General features: G+C 40.0%; 1 protein-coding gene across 1 annotated transcript; it reads right to left on the reverse strand.

Moving 5' to 3' along the window:
- Nucleotides 1-3656: 3656 nt before the first annotated feature.
- Nucleotides 3657-21400, reverse strand: TMEM273 (transmembrane protein 273; the record flags this gene model as incomplete). Its single annotated transcript, XM_084264614.1, has 6 exons — nucleotides 3657-3779; nucleotides 5167-5193; nucleotides 13174-13198; nucleotides 15410-15520; nucleotides 16111-16161; nucleotides 21346-21400. The coding sequence occupies 6 exons, from the start codon at nucleotides 21398-21400 to the stop codon at nucleotides 3734-3736; spliced, it is 315 nt and encodes a 104-aa protein (XP_084120740.1). The 3' UTR covers nucleotides 3657-3733.
- Between the last annotated feature and the right edge of the window lie 6165 nt (nucleotides 21401-27565).

Below are 27565 nucleotides of genomic sequence, written 5' to 3' on the forward strand. Positions count from 1 at the left end.
CCGAAGCATTTGTAATACCCTTAGCCTTTTGTATTTGATTACGTGCAGTCATAAGAAACAGAAAAAATGAATACTATTGACTAAAATGATCTGATTTTTCACTTATAGGCATGAGAAATCCCAAGAAAGATTCAGGTCACAACTGTTTTGATTATTATAAAATTTACTAGCCTTTCTGCTTTGGAGCACTCTTCCTCACTCACTCACTCACTCACTCACTCACTCACTCACTCACTCACTCACTCACTCACTCACTCTTTGAAGACTCTTCCTCATACCACTGAGATTGGATCCATATCAGTGAGGTCTAATCTAGAGGGCTCCTCATCCAGGCACTGCTTTTCTATCCATGCAGTTCTACTGAGTGCAGTGGGTTTCTGCCCGAGTTACTACCTCGTGAGCAAGTCTTACACCAAGCTGTGGGGCTCCTCCAGTTAGTCCCACTTCACACTGATGCCGCCGACTGCAGGATTTGACCTGAACAGTCTCACTGTTGCTGTGGCACATGCATTGTAACTAAAGCCCATGCTGCATTGTTATCTCTTTAGAAATGCATGCTGTGCATGTACCTCTTAGCTCACTTCTTGTGTCTTAGAACTGTCTCCTCTTCTGAGTAACTCTATTCAAAAGCTTCATTATGTTGCTGTACATCTGCTGTGAGGAGACTGCAGGCCCAGCATGACATAACTGGGCATGTGTCCAAACTCTGAAGTCCTTCCCTCTGTTATCCATTCAGGGGAATGCCAGTGAGCTCAGGGAACGCTTGAGGTGCTCAGCATGGGCAGGAGTAACCTGTGCTGGACAGGAAAACAGGCAAGTGCAGGTGGCTGTTGTGCTGTTTGTGGGCTGCATCCCTGATAACGAATCAGTGGCGCTAATAGTGTCTTTTGTCTGAACGCCTTTAAAATGCTCCCCTTTCATCTAGTTTTCCATCACTGATTATTTTCAAACTCTGCTGTGCAGCTTGGTCCAAAATCAGGAGCTGCTGATGCTGTGAGCAGTGCTGGTAAAGCTGATTGCAGGAATGGGCAAAACAAGTTCTTTGGGGTGGGAAAATGGTTGCAGCAGCCTAATTTATCTGTGCAAACTCAGGCTAGCTGCTGCAGTTGTGGAGTGGGAGAGTTGGTCTTTTTGCTGTCCAACTGCAGCAGCAGCAACAACACCAATTACTAAGTGTGCCCAAACCTCTCAGTGGCAGCAGAAGCAGCAGCTCTGGGTGTCCCTTGTCCCCAGCTGTCTGTTGCAGTGCTGCCCATATCCAGTGAGCCAAGGCATACACCAAAAGGTTTTGAGACCTCATAATCTATTCACCACCTGATCGAGATTATTAACCTTAATTCTCCTCTACTGCTTATAATATGCTAGGTTTTGTTTATTTTCATCTTTATTTCCCTTAGTGTACTTAAATGATGTGAAAAAACATTTGTGTGAACAAATAAAGGAAGGTAATCGCTTCCCTGCCTGACCCACATGGTCATTTTTGTTCCAAGTCTTAATTAAAATGATACTAAGGAAGCAAATCAATTAGATACTTTACAAGATGGTTTATTCACTTACATATGTACACACACACAATTACTTGCAAGTATCATATTACTGCTTTAGTTTGTCTGTTAACAAATGCTGCTAATAAACTGCAGTGTGACTGAACAGGGTAACATACACCTAGGAAGCCAAGCAAATTATTAATTATTCCTATTTTCTCTGGAAATAACACATTTTATTGTTCAAAATGTGCAGAAAAGTTACTAGCCAGTTTCTTCTACACATTTGGAACATAATATTCACATATTCAAACATAATATTCACATATTCAAATCCTTTCAGTTACAGGTAGTACAATAGCTTATAATTCATAGAAACAAAATTCTGGTATATCTACTCTGATACTCTGACAGTGTGTTAACTCCAAGTCCCTGACTCAGCACATCAGCTTGGCCCTTAATGTGTGGGGTTAATTGCAGCTCTTCACAGTCTGAAAGCTGATTATTGGACGGGAGGCCCTGGCTTCCATTATTTTTTTGAGTGATATATTTTAATAATGCACATAATTTCTAGGTTAGACTTCTGTCTAATGTTTTACTTTTTTTTTTTTTTTGTTGGGTAACTTCTACTATATTACAGTAGTGAAGAACTAGAAATAACTTCATTTATTATAATCTGCCACAAGGCATAACTGAGGGCAGACACTGACTTAAAAGTTAACTTTGGGAATATATGTTAGATGAGAGATTAAAAAATCCATTTGTCTAAAGACATTGGCTTGAGCTAAAGTTTAGGAAGATCCAGTGTATTTACAGTTTGTGGTCTTTGTATCTGTCTAGTGGTTATTTGTAAGCTGCAATGAAATACTGCACCATCCAGCATGGAGTCATCCTCTAATGCTATGACATAACAGCTATACTTCTGAAATACTGACATCACTCAATGTTGTGTGTACCATCTACCTGAGGCCTCAAGCCGTTGAGCTCAGCTGGGTTTCCTGAGAAGAGCTGTTAGAGTAGCAGAAGATGCCCAGCCCAGTATTCCCAAGTGCTCCCAGAGCACCCACAGCTGACATTTGCTGCCCTGCCTTTACAAGCTGAAAGGAAGTAGAAAAGTCTTCCTGCTCTTCTTGCACCTTGTGATGACAATATCTGTTACAATAAAGCACTCTTGAGAGAAGTGGATTTAAACAGAATAGAATCTATGGCATTATTTTCTCAACTGAGACCAAAGCCACAGGCTCATGGCTTTTGTGAAAGCTGTGATGCATTTACAAAGTAACTTTGGCTTCAAGAATTAAAATTATTTAATCTATTCTAATTGTTCTGAGATAAAGCTCTATTTTTTCTTTTTTTTCTTGTGTAAGAATCTTGTAATTGGAGCAATTCTGCTGAAATAAAATTCAACAGAACATATAAGGCTAGAACAAGAACAAAAGAGCTGGGACACTAATATTAATCACAAATTCCTATTGAACTTAGCATATTATTTTATACTAAATTATAGCAATGGGTGAATTTTTGAAATGTCAGATTAGCTTATTTGTAGAATGTTGACATGAAAAGTTTCACTTCAGATGTCCAGCAATGGGTTTGGGGTTTTTTTCTGGGGGGAGGAGGTTACACAAAACTGTTTTCATTTCAACATTCAAAAATAAATAATGAAAAACATTATTTCAAAAATATTTTTTTTAATTTGAAACTACAATTCATTTAAAATTGCCGAAATGAGTATTACCACCAACAGTTAAACATTCCTAAAGCTAAAAAAAGAATTTTATTGTGAATGAAATGTTTTCATATTAATACAAAACATCTATTCCCTGAAAAACTTGGGAAGCCTTGTTTTGAGTCAGCCTCGATGAATTATATTTAAAGTTACTTCAGTCATTATTTACCTATCTTGAATTACAGTTGTGACCGTGAATTCTGCTGTTGAAATGTATTGCTACCTTTTTTATTACCCTATATATAATTGATTTTAGAAATCAATTGTATACTTATCACAGACTAAAGAGGATCTATTAAGGAGCAGAGCTTATCTATTCTATTTCCCTCATATGTTTCCTTCATATACAGGCTGTTAGGGATTGCAGGCTTTTTGTGTGCAGGTGATTGAAGCTAGCATGCACTATAAGCTCTTCCTGTAATCAATCCATGAGTCTTTCAATTAAAGAACAAAGAAAGGAGTTGGTATTGTTGAGATTTCTATTGATCCTTAGACCAGGTAACTGTCAATTGCAAAAGGATCATTGATCATTTGTACTTTGCATTTCTAGTACATTGACGTTGTCTCTGAAAAGAAAGAAACATCATAGGTTAACAATAACTTTTTGGCTTTGGTTTTACCAGAAATAATTCACAGTATCATTGTAAATGTTGAGCTGGGATATTCACAGATAAAAAATATGGGAGTTGTGGGACATTGTTTGTAGAACTGTTGGAATTGCATTCCTGAATTTTCTCCCACTTAACTTTTGTTTTCCTAGGTATTTCTTTCTATCTGTCCTGGTTTTAGCAGGGATAGAGTTAATTTTCTTCCTAGCTGCTCGTATAGTGCTGGTTTGGATTTTTGGATGAGATATTTTAGTTGTTGCCAAGCAGTCAAGGACTTTTCAGCTTCTTATGCTGGCCTACTAGCAAGAAGGTGGGGGATACTGAAGAAGCTGGGAGGGGACACAGGCAGAACAGCTGACCCAAACTGGCCAAAGGGATGTTCCATAACATATGGTGTCATGATCAGTATATAACAGGGCGGGGGAAGGGTGGGGGCAGGAGGTGACTCAGCTCAGGAACTTGCTGAGCATCGGCTTTGGGTGGCAATCAATTGTGCTGTGCATCGCTTGTTTTGTATGAACAATTATTATCATCATCACTATCATCTTCCTTTTCTGGCCTATTAAAACGTCTTTATATTTTTTCCTTTTCAATTCTCTCCCCCATCCCATTGGAGTGTAGGGGGCAGTGGGCAAATTGCTGTGTGGTAGTTTTAGCTGCTTGGCTGGGTTAAGCCTTTAGAGGTACTTGCTTTTTTTCCAAGTGAATTAACAAAACAAGTACTGATTCTGGCTGTTGCGGTCATTCCAGATGCCCACTTCACAACCAGGTGGGAATCCACTAGCAGCAAGTACTACATTTTAGAGCAGCATCCTGCTACAAGAACTGCTCAGAGTGTTACAGACTCTGATTTATCGTCACCTTGGCTGTTTCCCAGTATTGTCTTGTCACGTGAGTGGGGAGCAGCTCCAGCATCCAAACTGGCTGCATCATTCCATGAGCTTACCTTACCACTTGGAGTGGTAAGGAGTCCTCACTTGGAGTCCTTGCTAATAGCAGGAGGGGGAAGCGGGGGGAGGGGGAAGGGTACGATGGGCAGCTGCATTGCAGTGTAGTTGTGCTTTAACACACAGCCTTGCATTATACCTGGGCCTTATGTTAAGGTATTCCAGGCATACAGCTGGGAAGCTGGAGGACCAGACAGTTAACTTGCCTTAGGCCATGTGGTGCAGACCTGCAGGCAGATCTGAGCTGTCAGTAAGAACTCAGGGTAACCCCACAGCTTTTGTTGCTGTGCCACCTTTCCCTTTATCTAGGTGGATGTGCCTTCACAATTTGTATGTTTGCCTTGTGCTGCCACTCCATCTCCCTGCTCCACCAGAACCCCTCTTTCCCCAGAACATACCTGTTCTGGCTTGAGCCCATGTTTGACCTGCAAAGTATAGAAAGTGAGATATTAATAGTGACTTTCAGAGCAGTAATTAAAGCAGCAACACATTAGTAGCCTGGGAAACACAGGAACTTTTAATCCTTTCTCTTTTCTTCACGGCACTTCATCAGTTTTACTCCATCTAGCGTCAGTGCTTGGAAATAAAATCTTTTCTTGTCTTGCAGACTTTAACTTGTTTATATTCTTATATCTCATGATTCCACGGAGAAATGGTTTTCATTTTAGTCCCTTTCCTTCAGTACTACTTAAGCATTTTTCTGGTGACTTTCCTAAAGAAAGAGCTTATGGGAGATTTGGTTGCTAGGGAGGTGCTTCTCATTATTTGCCTCAGTCTTTTTTCCTTCTTTGAGAGAAACTTTGGTACAGATGACTGTTTAGAAAGCTGTGCTGAAATTTACTTATAGGTAGTACAGGTCCTTGAAGGCAGAACTCTTGAAGATTAAGAGATCAGGGAACTGAAATAAAAATATCTGACAGACTATATACATGATCTTTAAAAAGAATCTATAAATAATCTTATTTTCTGGGAAGTCATTAAGAAAAGGGTCCTAGGGGTCCATCTGAAATAATTTCCTTTTTTATATGTTTAGTGTGAACTTGTCCAGAAATTCAGTAGGATACGGGAAATTCTGTGAGCTGGAATATGCAGGAGCTCTCAATTGATGGTGTTCTTTCCTGGTTAACTCTGAGTTTCTTGTTGTCAGGAGGCCTTGTTTTGCTTTGTTTTTAAGCTGTCCTTTAGCTATGATAGCCGCTTTCATTCCTAGCTAATCCCATGTTGTCACCTCTCTGACAAGTCCTAGTCGCTGTAAAGCTACTCAGTCTGGATGGCAGACATGTGCTGCCTGAGAGCAGAGGCTCTCTGCTTGGTAGCATCTAATATTTGAGTTACCCTGGGTATCTGTTGACAGGGGTGAAGAGGGTACCCTTCCAGAAACATTTCTGATATTTTCTTTTTATCCAAACTCACAGCAGCTCCAAGGAAAGATAGAGTTACTCGTTTATTGCTGGAACCAGTGGCACCAGCAAATTTGCCAGCAGAGACCACGATGGCTGTGGAAGGAATTGCCTCTGACAGGTGTCTGAATATTACCAGGAAAGCATTCTCCTTACTCAGCAAGTTTGCAACCAACTCTTACAATCAAGTGATTTAGAGCTATTCAAGACTAGCCTCAAACAGTTGTGCAGAGGGGTAGGAAGGAGCAAGGATTCCTCCCTGTTTGGCAGCTGTGAAAATGTCAACTGCAAAAGCAGTCCCCAGAACCAAAGGGAGCACAGGCATCCTGGGCCAGATGCTTTCCCAGGGAATGTGGAGAGTTGCCAGGGAGGAGCAAAAAATAGCCAAAAGTGCAGCTCTGCCTGTCAGGCTGGTAGCTGGCATCAGTGAAGTATGCTGTATCCTGGAAAGGGGTTTAATGAATTAATCTCACCCTAACAGTCTGGGCTCTACGTATGTGTGTGTGTATATATAAATATATATAAACCATGTCTCTGTGTGTGTATATGTCTGTACATGGGGTATTCTTTCCATTCAGGAATGGTGCTTAGAGGAACTAAGGCCCTGAAAGTGCCTAGAGAGTGTCTTAGTGCTGCTTTTTAAAGTCTGGTGTCCCCAGCACAGTGCAAAGCTAAGTGTCCTTGGTTTTCAAGTGTGTGATATAAAGATAAATTTCATTTTACGGAAAGGGTAACTAGAGCCAAAGGAACTTGTCCAAGGTTGTTTGGAAGAACAAGTTTAGCTAGACATGACAGTGACAGAACCAGGCAGAAAAGACAGTTTATTGCTCTAGTCTCTGGTGGCCTCAACACAGAATTGGTATTTACATTTTGTTACTGCAGTTGTGTATGTGCAAGGAGTTGGGACAGCCATTACTACTGAGATAATTTGCTCATTTTTAAAATTTACACAAACACACATGGAGTTGTTTGTTTGGCCATCTCTGTTCATACTTGTGCTCATTTGCAGTAGCATGCATTATTGTGGCATTCTGTGAGGCTTTTCAATACTTTTTCATTGAACTCAGTTCCCAGGATGCATTCTAAGAAAACTGAAGGCAGTGAATACAGCCTTCAGTCAGCCACCCACTAATTCCTCCAGTCTTAAACAAGGAATCAAGCCTGCCCTAGTGTGTCAGACCTATCTTGTGCAGGTCCTAGCTGCCCCTTGTTGACATGCAAATAGGATTCTGACTAAAAGGCAGAAAAGGAGATTGACCTCTAAGATGTCTTCCACTCCCATTCTCCTGATCATTGCTCACTACTGATATTTGGCCATGTGAGGGGAGGCTATGCAATCGAAGCACACTACAAAGGAATATATTTGTATTTATTTTTGCAAGGCTTATCTAAACCATGGGGGAGGCTAAATGTCTTTGCTGGCTCTGGTTTTCCTTATTTGCAAAACTCTAACAGCTTCTGAAAGCTTTATGCTGACCTGATGATTGGGTTGTTTGTAGAATGTATTAATTGGCAGAATGTAAAACCTTATGAAGGCCTGCTAGGAAAAAAAAAACCAAAACTTTATGACCATGCATGAGAAGGCTACTTTGAACTGGTCACAGCTCCCGTAAGGAGCTCCTCTTAGTAGTCAAGCCAGTGTAAAGAAAGCATGTCTCCAAGTCTGACATATTTCCACAGGAGAGGATTACTTCATTGAAAAGTAATTAGAATTCACAAAAGTTGCTGTAGCATGGCTTAAAATAACCAGTTCCTGTTTCCTGCCTTCTTTTTGTAAAAGTCTTCTGTAGAGAAGACATTGTAACTACTCTGGTTAGGATAAAGGTAATTCCTTTGCTGATTTATTTTTGGGATCGTGCTATTTTGAGTACTTTCGCCATTGAACTTGCCTATAGTAGAGCAGCAGTATGTGCTTGCATCTGAAGCAGATACGATTTCAATGGTAGTACAGGGGCTGAGGCAGCATCGTTCCCTGGCTGCAGACTGAATGTATAGTGTTACATGCAGATAGCTGATGCAGTATCTGAGTCGCTCTGATGCATTTCAATGCCCAGTGTCCTGTGCAAGCTGTGGATCTCGATCCTTTTCCCATGTGCACCACTCATCCAGTGACATGTTCAGACAAGACCAAAGCCTATTTTCTTTCAATGGGTATCTGTTTATGGATTTTGACATGTAAATCTTGGGCTTATTTTCCAAAGGACTCCCACTTCTGGCTTTCCCAGGTACCCTAGCATCAAAACTAGGTCTCCAGTTTACCTGTGAGCTCATACTCTGGTGACTAGTCAGATTGTGTCTCTCATTTGCAGCTGATAGTATCAGTGATATGACTCATGCCTACTCAATTGGCTTCCTGTTTGGATGCTTTCTGCAAGTTACAGTATCACAGACCATTTTGGACTATTTAGATCAGAAAGAACAGGTCTCCATTCCAAAATAGAAGATTTTTCTTTCTATCTGATATTAAACCTATTTGAAGGATATGAAACTGTTAGATTAGGTCATGTTCACTATCTTAGCCTATCAGTGTAACTGTCTACAGACTTAACACGACAAAATAGTAGGAAAAGTGTTCTTTGCTCAAATGTTTAGGCTGAGACAGTTCTGCTAGTTGGAAGAAACTGTAGCTCAACATTCAAACTTGCCCAAACTTATGCTTGCCATGCCATTCATCTCTTTATATTTTCCAAGTGGATGATTTCACCTCCAATGTAATCCCTGGCACTGTTTTTAGAGTTGGACAATGAGGAGACTGGAGACTTTCAAGGTGCAATAACATTCCAAGTCCTCTTTCACTTGCTTAAAGAATGCTCTGATTCTCAAGAGCACTTTGTGATTCCCAAACATAGTCTAGCAAAGTCAGGAGAAGTTAGTCCCTTAGAAGTCAAGTAGGAAAATACAAGAGAAGATCTAGATGCTGCTTTGGATAGAAAATCACCAATATGCTGGGCATTTGGTTGATGCAACCTCTGTCTCCTCCATCAAACATCAGAATGACTTGTGCATTGCATTTAAAGCCTGATACTCTATTGAGTGATTTACAAGGGGGCTGTAAAACCCGGTGAGTGGCATGGGGGATTTTGGTGTGTGCTGTTGCCCAGGATGTGTGGAGGCAACAGATCCCTTTTTGCTATTGCAGCAGACTTAAAGTATGAACCTCTTCTGTTTTAGTAAATATTTTCTGTCTCTCCATCCTTCTCCTTGTCTCTTTCTTTGTCTCCTTCTGTCAAAATAAATCTGGCTGCCATGCACTGTAGTTAACTCAAAATATTGCTAACATTAAATGTGCTCAGACATTTTTATTAATACATTAAACTTGCATGAAATTTTTCGGCATTATAATTTACCAAGCTTACACCAAGATGGCATTTGAAACTGACATGAGCTATTAATTAAAAAAGAGGACATTAAATAATTGACAGTTGACATCTAAATTACTGTTTTGTTAGCTGACAGAAGCTTGCCTCAAGCCTCTTTCTCTTCTCAAGTGTTAGTAAATATCCCATACAGTTTAAGGGCATCCCATTATGAACTGATTGTTTAAATCTTAATGTTACGTATCTAACTAAATAAAGCAGCAAATGTTGTTAATTATTTCACAATGAGCTGTCAGTGTCATATGAGTGCAGAAACACTTCTGTTTTACATGTTTGGGAAAGTATCAAGGGGGACACATCAGAATGCTTCCTGGATTTAGCGGAAACCTGTTCCTGCAATGTTGGTTAGGTTCAGTACCAGCTAATCGGGGTTCTAGCATAAAAGATTATCTGCACCAAGGCCTTCAGCTGGTACTAGGTTGAGCAATTCCATCAACTGTGCTGGGTGATACCCACTCAGAGTATGTCCCAGCTAGGGAGAGGAAATTATTAAGTGCCTTGAGGCGCTTATGGGAGTAATGATGTGAAGATGAATTTGGTGAGTCCTGTATCAGTTGAATTAAAGTTTTTTCCTAAATGAACACTAATAAATATCACTGGTCAAACAGAAAACTAAATTGTCTACAGAATATATGCCAGTTCTCTTCTCTGATCCTAAAGGGATGGTGCCTTGATTACCACTGAGGGTTTCAGATTGCCTGTATCCCTGAGGGATTCAGGGCAGCTGTATGCTTGGTTGGAGTCAATCTAGAACCAGGTGATTTCAGGTGATGGAATTTTCTTTATCAAAGGGTTTTCTAGGACTAGCCACTGGCCTAAAAATGCCATGAATTAGAATCTCAAGGGAACTGAGGCAAATAGCTAAAATCAGTTTAGACCTAATTATCACATATGTCTCTGGGGACTTGAATAAATGGGAAACTATCCTTATGAACTATGGGGAAAATTAAATCAGATAAAAGTGAACATACAGCTTGGATTTTCTTGAGGAATCTCCTTGGCATTTATAATACTGTAGCACTTACAGTGCAAGTACTCAGCAGGAGTACTATTTCAGTGTCCTTTTCAGGAAATAAAATGAGGGGATTGCAGTGGCTTTGTGTTTTTGTTGCTGTTATTAAGATTGGCTACATCCTATACATCTCCTCTCAGTATAACCTCGCCCAGTTATATGAAGAAAGTTTGAATACAAAACATGCCATATAACACCATTTTTGGGTCATGTATGATACTGCAATAAAGAGATGCCAACATGGGTGAGAGTCCTATGGAAGGCTGCCACATACTTTAGCTATTCCTTGTGCTATAAAGGTCCAGTTCCAACCTTTAAGACGTTCCCATTAGGTACAGGCCAGTTTAACATGGCAATGCAAACTTTACATTCTGGAAAGGCTGAAGAAGCTTAGGAGGAAAGATTAACAAGTACATTGGATCCTATCCTGTACGCTGCATTTTATTTTGATTTTTGTGAGAGTAGATTGCTTGGGTTGCAGAATGAGATGCAAAACCAACTAAGCTAGTTCTGCATCAACTATACGATATGTGGGAACATATAGCTGTGTTTATAAAACAAAGCACCATATATACTTCCTTGCTAAAACTTGATGTTCTCTCAAAGGTATCTGCATTTCAATAATAGGGGCATTTTTAAATGATTGCTGTGGATTATGGTGGTGGTTTTAGTGTCAGAGGTTTCCTCAAGACCAGTAGAAGGCTGTACTGTTTCCTTATATTAACACCTTCATGATCTACCAAGGAGTAATACATAGGTGCCCTGAAGTGAAAGAGATCAAAGATTTGTTAGTAAATTACTCACTGCTACAGTAGAATTGAAGAGTACAGCTGATTAAGAGGTGATGGTGGTTTTCTAGTTGCTTTCTATTTAACAAAAAAAAGTAATCTTTAACATACTTGGTTTTGTCCCCAAACATTGTGGAATTACAGCTTTTCAGACTGGTCAGTGTCAGTGACTCTAAGGTAGAGAGTTTGTGTATTGTGTCATGTTTCCAGTCTTAAGACCAGAATTGTGGCATGAAACTGGAAACTTCACTCTACCTTTTGATATACACCTGTAGATGGGGACGAGGAATCATCAAAGGGGTCAGTGTAAGGTCATCATTAAAGATGTTAAATATTGCTGCCATGACAAAGTCAGTCATTTGCCCTAGAAAGATCAGAGGATGGTATCACAGATGTTCAAATTGTTTCTGAAGGTAAATCACACATATAATAAACAGCAAGGGGAAGTAAAGAAGTCTGTTCATAGATCATACCATCCGCATTTCCTTCAGGCAGTACAACTACCCTCTTCTGTGTCTCTTCTTGGTTTTGTCCCTCTTCTCCCTTTATTCCCTTTTCTCTTTATTCTAGTACCTGTCTTAGTATCAGTTTCAGCTTAGCTATTTCTCATACCCTTCCTGTTCATTGCTCCGCCTGTAATACAGCAGAAAGTTTTCTGTGTATTCTAAGTTTGTTCTGGCTATAGAACAGTCCTAGTCTATTTTACATTAATACACAGAAATCATCGGTATCAGTGTCTTCTAAGAGAATAGCATGTTACTAGAAAGAAAAGATTTTGTGGCAGTTAGCTGTGTTAGGTTGGGGAAGTGTCTGCCTGGGAAAATAACAGATGCTTCATGGCTGGGGCCCTTCTCTGTTGGGCAGGCAAAACATTGAAGTACTTGCGGCAAGGGTGCCCTTGCTTTGATCTTCAGTTGAGTGTTTACGTATGCTGTGCTCTCTTTATGAGGAATGGCAGTGACAGGGATAACCCTCTATCCAGCTCTCTCAGGGAGGCCAAAAGCCATTTCTTAGGTCACTGAGTACAGCTGCTGCCTTCAGTTCATGAGAATGCTGATTAATTCATGTTTGAGGGCTTTTTTAGGCACTTATAAAATGACTCAAAAGGATACAACAAAGCATCCACATTGGTAGATCACCATGAGCCAACAGAAAACTTGCGGTCCAGAGTCCTTGCTCCTGTACATCTTCATCCTATTGTCTGTCTCTGTAGGACATGAGGAGTGGCCATTGCATAAGCAGTCTAGCACTGCCTCTTCTGCACAACCCATCTTCCTGATTCTGGTATCAGGGAGGAAGGTGAAGGGCCGAAATGCACCCCTTCCAGTAGGAATGATCACTGCATGCCCTTGACCTTTAAGAGCCTGGGGTGAAAGGAGCTCTCAAAACTGAAATCCAGACACAGTAACTAAGAAGCTGTTGATGAAGCCATTTACGTTTTTTTATTTACTTTTTTTTGGGGGGGAGGGGGGCTTTCATCCCTTAAAAATGTCAGGAGTGGGGAGAGTTTGCTATTATAATACACAACATAAGCAAGCTGTTTGTTTGTTTGTTTGAAGGATTTTCTTTTTTAAAAGAATCTTAGTCTGCCTCCTTTGTTTCCTATTTCTGAAATGTCAAAACCCTGTTATAAGGAGTTTCCTTTTTCCACACAGATCCACTAGATATAATGTGTATCATGGTCCTCTAGAGGCTTCAGTGTGTGTTATGTGTTATCATTCAAATAATGCTTGTGGAGAAATATCATGCATAAAGAGAAAGAGATGTTAAACATTGCATTTTTGTGTATTGCATCACCTCAAAAAACACATGGGGCAATGACTCTTACCTTCTATCCATTTTGCCATCTGACTCTAAAGAGAGAACAGGAGAATGTGGTTAAGTTAGTCAAGAAACCAGAAAGAGTGATGATAGGCCTGCCAAGAAGTTGTGAGGATGCAGCCAGGAGAACGCAGCCAGGAGAACACAGCCAGTAAAGAGCCTTTCTCAGGCAAATCTCTTTGATATTAGTAGTGACATGCAACCTTGCTACAGCCCTTCTTGATTCTTCCATCTGGAGTATCTCTTGTCAGTTTTTCAGAGCTGTATCTTTGCTAATATTTTGACTGTTTCGAGTTTGTTTGTAGCACATACCCGGAATGTCATAAAAAACCAGCTTTGAGGACAGATGCTTAATGAGAACGATGATGAGGGGACTGGAGCATTTCTTGTATGAGAAAAGGCTGAGAGACTGGGTCTGTTTAGCCTGGAGAAGGGAAGACTGAGAGGGGATCTGATTAATGATTATAAATATCTAAAGAGTGGATGACTAGGGGACAGATTCTTCTCATCGATGCCCAGTGACAGGACAAGGGGCAGTGAGTACAAACTGGAACACAGGAAGTTCTATCTCAACATGAGAAAAAACTTCTCTAGTCTGAGGGTAACAGCATTGGCATAGGCTGCCCAGAGAGACTATGGTGTCTCCTCTGGAGATATTCTAAGACCTGCCTGGAAACAATCCTGTGCAATGTGCTCTAGGTGATCATGCTTTAGCAGGGAGGTTGGACTAGATGATCTCCTGAAGTCTCTTCCAACCCCTACCCTTCTGTGAGAGTGAGGTTGAAGCAGTTTCCCTTTAGGCTTGCTATAGTGTCACTAAAGAATGCATCAACCATATTTCTTTCAGGAACTGCAGTTATGTTGTCTGTATCCTCAAGAGGTACCTGGTGAGTCTGTTAGTAAAATTATATTTTGAATGACCTGTGTTTACTGTAATTAGGATGGAATCAGGTCCTGACTAATAGGCTTACTTTATGATAGCAGCACTGGACCAAGAGAACTCTGTCTACTTCACTCCAAGCTTAATAGTTAAGACCACTGTGCTCTCTTCTTTACTAAGGAGTCTGTGACTACTGTTAAAGTGGTGTATTGTGGTGCAGTGCTGATTTAGTAGGGTTAGACAATCCTGGATGCTGGAAAACTGCCTCTCATTTGTCATATGAAGGCTAATGCAAAAATCTAGCCACAGAATAAAATGTTTCTGGATAGAGTGGATGGGCAAGCAGCTCCTAGTCCTCTGCTGTAGCATCCTGACTGCGTTCACTCACTGCATTTCCCTTGTTTAACATTGGATTTGTTTTTCATAGAGCAAACTCACTAAATTTATCAGAATTTCCCTGTTTTGAGAAATGGAATACAGGAGCTGGTACTTTACATGCAACCAGAGCTGCAAAGGTGCTTTTTGGAAATTCTCCATGGAGATGCCATAAACAGTGCTTTCAGTCCCCAAACTCTCTTATTATATTCCCTCTTCTTTCAGTAAGGATTATTTCACTGGGTATTTCATGAGATTGCCTCACTGCTATGGCTTCCTTCCAAGACAAATTTTCGTGTACTACTAAAAGTACAGACCTCTCTTGACAAGCAAAACATAGGTTGCAAAGATTTGCCATAGTAAAGTCTTATGCAGGACTTTTTTGTGCAAAAATGAACAGCTTACACTGATGTTCCTGTCAACATGTTAGGACTCTGCATTTCCTCATTAACCACTATCTGTTGCTGTTGTATTTGCTATGCTTTTTATTTTTTTATTTCTAGCTCTTAACTTGAAAACCAGTCACAGTGGAAAAGTTATAAGGAGTGTTGCTATGTATTCTAATGGAAACTGCCTATCTTAGTCAGACAGTCACATTTGAAGAAAAAGTCCAGAATCAGTGAAAAAAGTAGTGCTAGAAAGTGTAACCAAGCCTCTTTCTCACCCTGTAAATCCAACAGGCTCTTGAACTTATATTGAATAGGCAGAATTTTGTTTTAAAAATTAATTATTATAAGAGATACCCAGGCAATATGCTGAAGCAATTTCTATTTCTCTTGTAAGTCTAAAGAGCAGACTTGGTTATACTGAAATATGAATCTTAAGTTCTAGGGACTCCAGCACTTCAGATACTTTTAAAACAGTTCCTCAAATAGAAACCAGAGCTGTAATACATAGACAGTTCCCAGCACTGAATCTCAGATCTGCTGTATCAGAACGTAAGTAGGTTTAGATCTCTAGATAAGAAATCAGGATTATATTTTCTTACCTTCAAAGACATTATCAATCATTTGTTTTCTGATCATGCAGAATATTACTGCTACAAAACCAATTGCTAGAAATGCTCCCAGAGTAACTCCTATAATAACATATGTGAAATCTGTAAAAATTGAGAACAAGTCAGTGAGTACACACTATAAAGTAATAAACACACTTTGTGTTTCAGATGGACAAAAAGTTTCAAAAGTTTAAATGTGTTGCCATGACCCCCACTTTCCCCCTACACCCCTAAAAAGACATACTTTTCAGAAGGGCTTGGTAATGTTGAGCCAGACTAGGTAGCTGAGAATAGTCTACTCTTTGAAGTGCCTGCACATCATGAAACCATGTGAACCTGTGGCTAAGGGACTCAATACCATTTTATGGTAATAAATATCTTTAGCCTTTGGTGCATGCAAGTCTCAGCTGAGTTTTAGACCTACGACTCTACTTTTGCCCCTGAAGTAAAATTTCCCATCCCAGCTCTCTTGCTGCTCTGTATTTTGCCAAACTCTTATTTCTGTTTTTCAGAGCTGCACACACACAGCTTCATCTTGTATTCTGCTGTCCCTGACAAAGTTCAATCATACAATCAGATTATTATCTTCTACACATAAAAAGTGTGTAAAGTCTTCTAAGCACATTAATTTTTGTTACATTTGCTTTCCCTCACTTCCTGTCTGCAAGTGAAAAATCTCACCATGAACTCACCTATTTCCTCCTCTGAGTTTCCAGAAGCATAGACTTTTACTCTCCAAAAATCTGAAACAGAAATATTTTAGCCTGTTAGGACATCAAGGAGAATGCTCTACATTGAAGGAAAATGACATATCTGGCTATTTCCAAGGGGATGGTTGAGACTCATAAAGCTTAAGAAAGCATCTGAGGCTTCCCAGAGTAGTGAAATGGTATCAGTCTAAGATAATGAAGACATCCTAGGGATGTGGACATCACATGCCAGTGTTTTGGACAGATTAGAAAATATGCTTTTAAAATTTTACATTGTCTTAGCACTGTTTCCATTTCAGAGTGTTGTCACTGCAAGCCTGAGAGCTATATGAAAGTTGCTATAAATAAAGAAAAATATTACAGATGCAGTAAAACTAATAAGACATGCTAAGTAGAGAGGATACAGCACATCCCAGCACCCCCCTCCAGACAACGTGAGTCCCAATCCTGCCAATAGTTCTGGTCTTGAAAATGTGATTCATTGCTGGCAGAGAAGGAAGTCTTTTTGTCTTGCAAGAAAATGTTATGGGCTGGAAGCAACCTTTTCAGAGGCCCTCGTGCCAATTTCCCTGTTCATAAAAAGGACACCCTCCTGGCCCTTTCTTTCTCTGTAAAGCCACTGAGCCATGTTGCCTGGCTGATTGGCTTTGAAGAAAACAATTTCCACAATGCTTTTTGAAAGAAAAGGTTCCAAATTTAAAAAAAAAAAAAAACCCAAACAAAAACCCCCAAGCTGTATCATGTTCAGTTTTAAGGTTGCTTGCTTACTATAGGAAATTGCTAAGAAACATATACTCAAATGTGTTTTTTCAGTGATGGGCATGCAGGGATATTTTCACCAAAGTCTTTTCAAGTCGCTCCAAATATCATAACTGATAGGTAGCTGCATGAGATGCCTGAAGGATGAGAAGGCTTTAAAGGCAGCTTTGACTCCTGTGTTTTAAAACAGCATGCTGTGAAATTTCATTCTCCTGTACATGCTTCGGGCAGAACATGAAGTCCTCTCCTATGGCTATTACTCTTTTGCAATCCACTGCCTGGGTGACAGTAGATCTGGGAGCTGGTAGGGAAAATAGCTGTTTTACACACAACATCGTCCTTTCATAGGCACTCCCCACTGTAACATGGAATTGTAAGGGAGTATTGTGTGACTGAAACTCAAGTGGGATTTTAAGGTCTTAAATGCATAAAGACTTTCTACTCCTAAGGTTTCCAATATCAGAAGTGCCAGCTTCTCTCTCCTCCACTTCTTGTGGAGCCATAATTCTGTCTTACTCCAATTTTGAGGGCTGTGCTTTTATTTCTTGTCCAGTAAAATGAATATAATTGAATAGAAATAAACTTGAAGCATAGTCCTCCCAGTCCAAACCCAGCCATTTTTGCACCTTTACATAAATCCATCTTGTGTCAACTACTGAAACTCTCTTGAGCTGAGTGTGGGCTCTGGGAGTTCTGTGGTTATGCCAGAAAAATCCAATATATTGGGTGGCTCACAACAGATTAGATTTTATTCCCTGGTTTTGAACACATTCTAACCACAAATGTTCATAAAATATGAACCAAGCTTCAAAAATCTAGATATGAGCTTCAAATAAAATCTTGATTTTTAAAGCAAATGCATTTTGAAACTATAATTCTGAACTGAAAGTCCTTTTTGCCAAACTTTTCTTCATAATTAAATGTCTGAAAAATTATTTTATACAAGCAAAAATATTTTGTCTCTAAAAAACCTCATGACACTCAAAGATGGGGGTTGGGATGGGTGTGGAGTCCAATTGCAGATATCAACAGAAAAGCTGGATGTACTAAATGATCAAAATCAAAGTTACAACGAAAATGAAATTTAAAAAGAAAAGTCTAAGACTACACAGTGGGTGTAAAAAGCATAGCTCCTGATTTTTCAGATTAAAAACCAGCCTCTGCTCTCGCCTGTGAATTTATTTCATTATAAATTAAAAAAAAAACCTTTCTTCCATCCCCTTAATTATTCTTTGTGCTCATATGAAGAATGTTTTAAATTCAAACATAATAAAAGTGATATTGTATTACTTTTATTATCCTAATGATCATAATACATAGACCTTAATGTATGCTTTCTAATGGAATTAAAACAGTGACAGATTATGTGTTTTATAGTAGAAATAACATTTTACATGGAATATTTTATGTAGGTCAGTTTAATATATTGAGATTAAATTATTAGTTTCTTTTTAAAAAAGGAAGGAGGGAAATCTCTGAAAACCCACAGGACTAGAGAGAATATTTTCAATTCATACTTTCAATATGGTTTTAATTAAGGTTTAATATCATTTACTGGATGCTGCTTAAATACCATTTGCTTTTTGAGGGCTGTTAGCTGACTGCTGTTTGTTTCAGTTTCTTCTTAGGTAGAAAGAAACAGACTAAGGCAAATACATACTTGTTGCTGCTCAACCTAGAGCCCATCATCAGTTTAGATTTTTGGGGGATGTACACAAGCCCCCTAATACAGAGGGGTTAGAAATGATATCTCAAATTCTGCAATGCTGCAGTCCCAATGCTACCTTTCTGACCTCTCTGCTCTGTATACTGGGTTTAGACTAACTCCCATGTCTTGAACAAACCCTCTGGACTTGGAGAATATTTGCTTCTGGGTGGAAGAGCCCTGCAGATGAATTTGATATCTATACTCAAGTGACTCATGGATCGTTTTTCAAAGTGTCTCCAAGCAACTGACGGTGCTTTCTCACTGCTCCTGTGTGCCTGGCTCAGGCATAACATGCAACTGGCACTATAACAGAGGTGCATCCCCCCAGGACCCTGGCAGCACTGGGAGGCTGGTGAGAGGCATGGGCTGTCTCCAACTGGTGGGGGAAAGTTGTTGTGCGTGTGTTGTTAGCAGCGAGTCTGGAGATGAGACTGCAGGTTAGACAGGTCTTATGTTGGGGGAGGGGGGTAGGGAAAGAGTAAGTGTGAATCTGCTTCGGAGCTGGGCTCCATCAGGTATGCTAAAGCCAGGTGTACAGCTGAGGAAACTTTTGTTTCTGGCTGCCTACTGCAGTCCTCTACCAGTATGGTTACCTCGCTCAAGGTACCTCTGCTGAGCTGGTAACGGACCTACAAATACGCTGAGCTGGGAGCTCAGGGAATCCCTGGGCAGGCTTAGCCCTTCTCAGACCTGTTGTGTACAGTGCTGGCCTAAGCAGAAAACAGCTTCTGAGCTGTACTGAGGGACGTTCTGTTCTCTCTGTGCCCTCTGCTACGCAGCTGTGCTCACAGTGCAGTGAGGAAAGTGGCGCAGAATGCAATTTGGGCATAAGATCAGGGAGCAGGAATAGCTCAATTTCCCCACCTTACAAGATACTGTGAACAACTTCCAGCCACAACCTGCAGTGATAAACAGCAACATGTGCCTTGTCTTTCTCAGTGCACAGCACTTGCCATAGTCCCTTTGCTTCTTTTGACTCCTGCTTCCATGTGACTTTCTTCTCCTTTCCTCCCCCATCTCGGGTTTCTGCTTCTCCAGCAGATAGTGGCTGGTCCTGTGGCGCGGCAATAGGCAGAGTTTCCATGCCATTCATCTTTGGGGCAGGAAATGGGAAAGGAAGCAAGTGTCTGGGAAACCCAGAGGTAGGGTGGAAAAAGGGGTGGTTCACAAGGGGGCGTCTGAGCAGCTCCAGAGTCAAATGAGTAATGCCTGTGACCATAAAGAGGTTACAGGCATTGATTGTGTTGGAAACCATTCCTGAAATATATTATTTTTTAAAAGAAAGGTATTTTGGCTGGTATTTTGTCTAGAAAAATTCCCAGCTACTTTCTAAGATAGACACTTGGGCAAATTGGGTCCTTCCTCAGTCCTCAAACCCAAGACAAAATCCTTTGTAGTAACAGAGAGGACAGGAGTCACTCCTACATGATGATAGGAATTTTTTGAGCTCCAGTCCTTGCCAGGCACACCTCCACCAACAAACTATAGATGTGCCATTGCCTGCACCTATCCATGTGACTCTTGGAGGCATGTTAATGTATTTTCCTTGTATCTATTGCAAAATGCCTTTTGCTGTATAATATGTTTTACTCTCCTTGAGTCTGCATCTCTTTGTTGTAAGCAAATGCTGCTGTATTAGTGGGACTGGTGCCATTTGATTGCTGAGCAGCAACTAGTCAGTAATAGGGAGCTGGCATTGCTGATTTCACGTCGGTAAGAATGGTTGGTTAACTGTCTCCTGTGTGGTGGACAGTCTCGATGCTTCTGGAATCTTGGAAGTGTCTATAGATAAAGGTGCAGAGGGCTTGAAGGGCCAACAGAAAAGGATAGTGAGAGCAACAAATCCATATGTGTACCCTGAGAAGGAATGCAAGAGGATAGAGCACTGCTATAGAACTGTGGAGAGCTTTGCTTGCAGAATCCAAGGCAGGAAAAGATATCCGGTGGATGCAAGCTGGAACAACCAGTCTGCATGCTTCAGATGGGGCAAACTGCCCTTGTGGGATTCCCTAAGAGTACATGACGATTTTCTATGAATTTCTGCATGAAGTAGGGTAGTGTGGGAGGTGTCCGTTACGTAAGGATGAGGCTTTTGCCACCAGAGGGTGCCTGCCCCCTTACCTAACACTTCGGAGACCACAGTAACCCATGTAAACTTCTGTTTCTGCCGCTGCTGCCGGCTCCATCCTCCCCATTAGTCCCTATTAGTCCCAGTGTTAATCTGATCCTTGCTGACACTTCCTAGCCCCACTTCTTTGCTGCACTAAGTAAAAGTTACTTGGGTAAAAGGCCAGTTATGAGGATGAGAAAGCTTGTAGGAAGTGTTAGAAGCAGCCTGAGCCAGGAGCATCGAAGTGAGAGCCACAGAGACCAAGAGTGGTTTGCAGATAGCATGCACACAGATCAACTTTTTCCTTATATTCTGTTGAAGTACCGTTTTCTGTGCAGTCTCAAAGAGGATGCTCAGCAAACTCTGCCATTGATTTGCAAAGATGCAGGTGTTTAACTTCATGGTGTCTTCTGGATTGCGTGCAACTGACACCTTAGCACTCAGTCTAGGAAATCTTAGCTAAAAAGCTCAGCAAGATACTCCACTTTTCAACAAATGTTATTCCTCCAAGGAACAGCGTTCTAAAAAAAGTTTTAACGACATTCATACAATTAGACTGGTAAATAAATAACCCCACCAAGCTCAGGAAAAAGAAAGCACTCTCAAAAAAGATGGAGAAGAAATATGATAGATTACTTACGTAAGAGAAGAAGAAATGCCATTAGGACTGATATCCAGCTTGTTAGTAAGGTCATTGTGAAGTTATGGCAACAGAGTGGTTTCACCCAATTTTTCTGTATTTAGTTTTTCTGCAGTGTCTTTAAAAAAAAAAAAAAGCTAAAAGCTAAAGCAGGTCACGTGACTATATTGGGAAACTACAGTCACATCCTGGGTAGTTAAATTTGCAGAAGTTCCCTTTTTTGGGTTTAAGTTCAATATATAAATAAACTCCCTGCTTGAAAATGTTCAGTGGAGAAGGTGGACAGCCAAGAGTCCCAGCCTAGTTCAGCTATTTTGCTCTGTAAGAGCTAACGTTTGTTTTTTTAAAAATTGGAAACCCCCCACTGCAGTGAACAGGTCTCTGCTAACGTCTTCCAAACCCTTGGGGATGCAGGTGGGTTTTCTGTCTTAGAAGCAGAACCTTCTAAAATAATCTCTCTCGATGTTGCCAGCTTTTTTTTTTTTTTTTTTTTAACTCCTCCTGAACGCTTTTGTAAAGTTTTTGAGAGGAGTACTTAGCTGAACATTCCCCTTTCATAATCAGCATTATCAGGAGCAGAGTGGAAGAACCCATGGCTGCAAAAACATTGCAAACCAGTTCCTGGAAAAAATCTTCTACCAAAGAAAAATGTCTTGCCATTGTAGGAACTAAAAAGCAGGAACTTACTAGCAGTTAATGCTTCTGGTAGAAGTCCAGCTTATTCTTTGAACCACAATGAAAAAACAGATTGTTATGTTCTACAGGAAACTTCTTTTCAAACAGGTTAATCTGTTCCAATACAGGTAACATTAATATGTTTTATCTAAGTGTACCCATTCCTCTCAACTAATTTCAGGTCCATCCTTCACAGGTGGAAGGCACAAGAACATGAGCTTTTTTTTGATTTTTTAATTTTTGATTGTCTCTCAAGGGTTTCCATGTTACTTTGACCTCTTGCCACTTGATATACCTTTCTGCTTTAGATTAGTCCTTTGCTCCCTAATATCTTAATCTTATGCAAATGCTTATATACTCCAATCAAAATAATCTGAAATACTTCTCTTGAGTGAAAAGTTTTCAGAGAAAAAACCTCTTGGATAATTCATTTTCCTCCTATTGGTGAGGGAATGTCTGAGCAGAATCTTGCATCTTAAGGATGGATGAAACATCTGTCTTACTGAGTAAATTACAGTCATAAAGGCTTCCTTCCAGAAGTTTGTTTTTAATGGGACCACTGTACTCCATAAGGAATGCTGGTGGCTGTGTGTAATATGGCCACCTTGGTGGAAAAATTACTGCAAATGAGCAAGATGTTCACAAATGTTTAGTTGTTCTGACAAGCTGTGAGTGAACAATCATGTTTATGACTTCCAGGTGTTTGTGGAGGTATATGCAAAGCACAGTGTTAACCAGCAAACAAGACACCCGAGGCACTAAAAATATAAATAAAATGACCAATGTTTCCTCTGCAGTGGCCTTAATTCTGGACCTATTTTGCTGTATGAAGCATAGGCAGAACTGACTAAGTGCAATAGATATGATAGAAGGTATTTGTTAATGCTTTGTGACCTACCATGAGCGCTTGAGTGTACACATGCCTCTATGTGTAATTCATTTTTGCTATTTCACTGTTCCTGGTCCTCTCTCAGATCTGAATTGAAAACACTAAAACCAACCAAACAGAAATCTCTGCACCAGATGGACAGAAAAGATCAGAATCCTCATATGAAGCTCCCAATGTTTTTGTACCTCATGTTTCATCTGTAAATAATCCCATGCTCAAAAAAAAAGTTCCTGAGAACCTCTGATGGAAGGAATAACATGAATGTCAACTCTTTATCTTTTTTTTTCCCTTTTGTTTTGTTTTGTTTTATTTGTTTGCTTTCCCTGGCCGAAGTCAATGGTCTCAGGGGGCTCTTTTATTTCAGAGAAGCAACTGAACATCTATTTAGCTGAACTCTCTAAAGCAGCTTGGTTTATCCCACTGCTACTTTACCATAGAATACTTCAGGTAGCACAGGTAGCCGACTCTTCATTGCTGACTATGTATGCTTCACTATTTTCATTCACAGCATACCTCCAGTGAGGAAAAGCACTGATCAGAATAAGCCAGGCTTAATAAAATCCTGCTTTGTAGTAGGTTTATTCTGATTCTTGACCAAACTGGGAAATGTGGTTTCAAGCACAGTCATCATTATTAACCTTCCCTCTATTACCCACTCTCCACCATCCGGCCACTGTGCAGGATATATATGTTTAATTAATTCTGCTTTTACCTTCGACCTGTAAATAGTGGGAGTAATGTCAGATTTATATGTTACATGAATAACAAGGATTTCTCAGGAGACCCTATCCTGGTGAAAGAGGCTAACTGTAATTTTCAGCTGTGAGTAATTGTATATAATATAATCCTAAATGATTTTTCTTCTGTAATTTCATTAGAGTTTAGAAATTTAATTAGATTTTGAATCACTCTGAAATAAAGTAGCAAAACACCCAGAGACTAAGAGCAGTGGTTATTTTGTCCTCTGAGGCCAGAATTCTTGGTCTCAAATTGGCATGTGTTCATTAGGAGGAAGTTTGCAGAAGTTCTTGATATATTATTGTCTTTCAGAATGGACTCTGAATAGGTCTTTGGAGAGCATTAGAAGAGCACACAATTATTATACAGACTCTTTTTGAGGTTTAAGATCATCTGCCTTGCATATACTTAATAAAAATATGCCTCTAAAGTTGTTTAAGAAACTGTGGAGATAGGAAAGATGCTCCTCCAGTGCCTCAGTGCTCTTCCTGGTTTATTAGCAACTCCAGTACCTGTGTATGATGATACAGAGAGGAGTTGTTTGCTTTACTTTAATGATTAGGTAGGTTTATGGTTATTTTTATTGCTACACATATGAACTGTCATGGTGGCTGTAATTAGAGGCACAATAAAATGCTATTCCTTCTCCTCCATCTGAGGTTCAAAAGAAATCCATCCTTCTGGCAAACTTTGATTCTCCATGGAATTCATCCCATTTGCAAAAGATAGAATCAAACTGCACTAAACAGGACAAAGCAAAGACCAATGCAGCAGCTTATGATTCTGTGGGGTGCCAGGATAGTTGTGGGGGATTAAGAAAGAGGATGCTACTAAAAAGAGTTTAAGGGTACAAGTATGAAAGTTCTTGTTCCCTTTCCATCTAACTGGTTTAACAGGGTTTGTGTTTGTGGAGATTTATACTGCTTAACTAAAAAAAGGGATCAGGGAATTCAGAAGCACGTTCTCCAGAGCTTTTACCCGTGTAGCAGTGCCTCTTGTCTTGTTTGTGTTAATTGCTTGAACCAAGATTATCCACATGATTTTGTGAGGGCATGTCCTTAAATGACAAAGCATATAGCAAATTGAGAAGTTGGGTAGAGAGGAGGAAATTCACATTACTTTCATCATGGCAACAATATAAGGAACCAAAACAGAGCTATAGACAGCATGAATCTAAAAATGTAACAGAAATGAATGAGGAGAGAGATGGCAAAGGGGAAATTAAAAATTTCAGCAGGACAAATCAAACAAACAAAAAGCTCTCAAAATAGTGGCTATCCAAACTATTTGAAAATAAAGAGGAAACTCCAGTGCAGTGGAATACATGCCAGTCCCAAAGTGAGAAGTCAAAAGGAAACCTCCCTGCTGACCAATACATTCTGTTACTGACTGTAAACACTGCTAGTATCCTCTGTACTGGCCAGGCAGACATCAAGTGAAATGGGTCATTGGTCTGATCCTTTCCTTTGTTTCATTAACAGCTCTTGATGAGGGCTCATATCACATAAATCCAGTCTGTGAGCTCAATTGTATGCTTTCAGAGTGTGGCCAAGTAAGTCTTGAAGTCTGATTGAAAAAGATTATTGGAGAAAGAATCAAAGTTTTGTGCACTTGGCTTGATGGATGTCAGTGGAGATTAGGCAACCTCAGGGTAGTCTGGTGTGCATGGACGTGCTACCTTCCATTAACATGTCACATCACAGCATGAAAGAAATTGCAGAAAACGTGTTCAGGCTGGTTACTGCCAAAAATCAAGGTTCTTTTGCTATGGGCATCCGGAACAAATGGAAACTATGCTTGAAAACTCACAGCTGCTCATCCTTTGCTATTTTCTCCATCTCCTCCTCTGTCAGGACTCTGAGCTGCTGGGACAACTGGGAGGGATTCCACATCTCAACAAGCAGCAGAATCACAGATGTCGGGTGTGTTAACAAAGGGAAACACGCCTGCACCAGTTATTTAATGTCTTCCTCCCTTGACATTAAGGAAGTCATTCAACATTTCAATCTTGGTCCTTTTTATTATTTTTTTTCTTTCCATCTATGTTTCTTTTTCAATATGAAAGAATGTGTTATATTACAGAGATGCTGGTACATTTTAAAAACATGGTTTCTTGATTTTACTTGAGGGACACTATAGCTCAGTCCTGCTGCCAACTCAGAAAAAAAGCCTTGGGAATTGTATTCACATCTCTTTCATGCAACATCAGGAAAGAAAATATCAAAGTAGTCCATGGCTCAGCTGAACAGTCTGTGCATGTGCAGATGTCCTGCCCCAGGTCTTGCTCTGTTCTTAGGCTTATAAAACTCTATAAAGTCACTTAAGGAAATTACAACTTTTACTAAGCTTAATTTCTTCCAAAGTGTATTTGGATTATTCATTTAGGTGGTCTGCATCTATGTGTCATTATTCCTTCCTTCCCAGGGAAGAGGACTCTTTTGTATTTCTAAACCAGACCTATTCTGTGTTATGCCGCAGCAGGGAAAAAGGGTATAATGAGAGAAGGCAATTTCTTCCCTGGTGAAGGAAACCACCTGCACATCACTTTGGGAGGCTGTGTATCTTTCAGGTTAACCCATAGCAATGTGTATATTATGCACTGCGGTGCAACACAGGTAGGCAGACGTAAGTTTGGGATTAAAAGTAAATCTTTTTGCAGGAAACGTGGCTAATCTGTGTGCTTGAAAAGTGCATATCTGGTATTTGCTTGAAAACAACCAAATTCATTCTAGGCTGAGTTTCAGTCTCCTGCCACTGTGCCCTGGGCATGATCTAGGATCCAAGGGTGGTATGTTTTTCACTGTTCCTCTGTGTGTATGTTTGGTGGGGAGACAGAGAGCTAGAGCAAGCTGTTTAGATCTAGGGTATTATAACTATTGAAAATCTTTTTCTCCTGTTTGGACCTTGTACTGCATGGTCATTGTAGCACCTCTCTAGCATTTTCCTTGTCTCTTAAGGTTAATTTCCTACAGGTTGTAATTCCAGGTAACATACAGAGAGCATCAACAATGGGAATATTTTTCCCATCTTTCTCTGCTTTGGACCAGAGAATTTAAATTCCTTTCTGGTTTTAGCTAAAATTTTCTAGGAAAAGTATCAATCCTTAGCTAGTACATTTAATCATAGAGGTATGTTCTTAACATTACCTTAAACATAGTCTGCAGCCTCAAATGTATTTGTAAACCACAGCTCAGAGGAATGGTTTTACAGAAAATTGTAATCTTACTGTTTTAGACAATCATGGTGCAGTTTGTAGCCTGCTGTCTAAAATGTTTATAAAACTTGGAGACAAATTGTCTAGTATAAAATAGTTTACTTGAGTTAAAAACATTAATAATGAGGAATCTTCCAGGCTTCTTATAAAATCACCATCTGGCCTGTCAGTTAGCTGAGAGTCTAGAAGTAGGAGTATGTGTTCATGTTTGAGATGACTGGAAATTGTTTCAGTTAGCTGAGGAAATAGTAAAGAGGTCAGGAACCTGCCTTAGACATAGTATCCCATGAGTCACTGGAAAGGATGAATGTGGGAAGACATGGAGCAAAAGTTTAGCAAGTCAAAGAAACCAGGAAGACCGAGAATTAAGCTTATGTTCCTCCAATAGCAAGGTTGAAAATAATATTCAGCAGAGAGGAAGGGCCTGTTTTGTAGCTTGGTCTTGTTTTATTTTCAATAGAACCAGGTCACATTTTAGTAGCAACTTGAGATCATATGACCTGACTTGCTTTTTTCCCTGAAAGGGATTATTTCTCCACTTTAAGAGGGCTAGCAGCTGGGAAAACTCTTAAAATCACTTAAAGTTCATCAACTGGAAAAGATCTTAGCCTTCTCTCATACTGTTCAGTAAGTTCAGATCCTTTGAGAGGACTGAGGTGATCATATAAGCCTTGATGCTGTAGGGAAACATTCCATAGAGAATC

Source organism: Gallinula chloropus (genome assembly GCF_964237585.1).
Source record: "Gallinula chloropus genome assembly, chromosome: 5".
NCBI lineage: Eukaryota > Metazoa > Chordata > Aves > Gruiformes > Rallidae > Gallinula > Gallinula chloropus.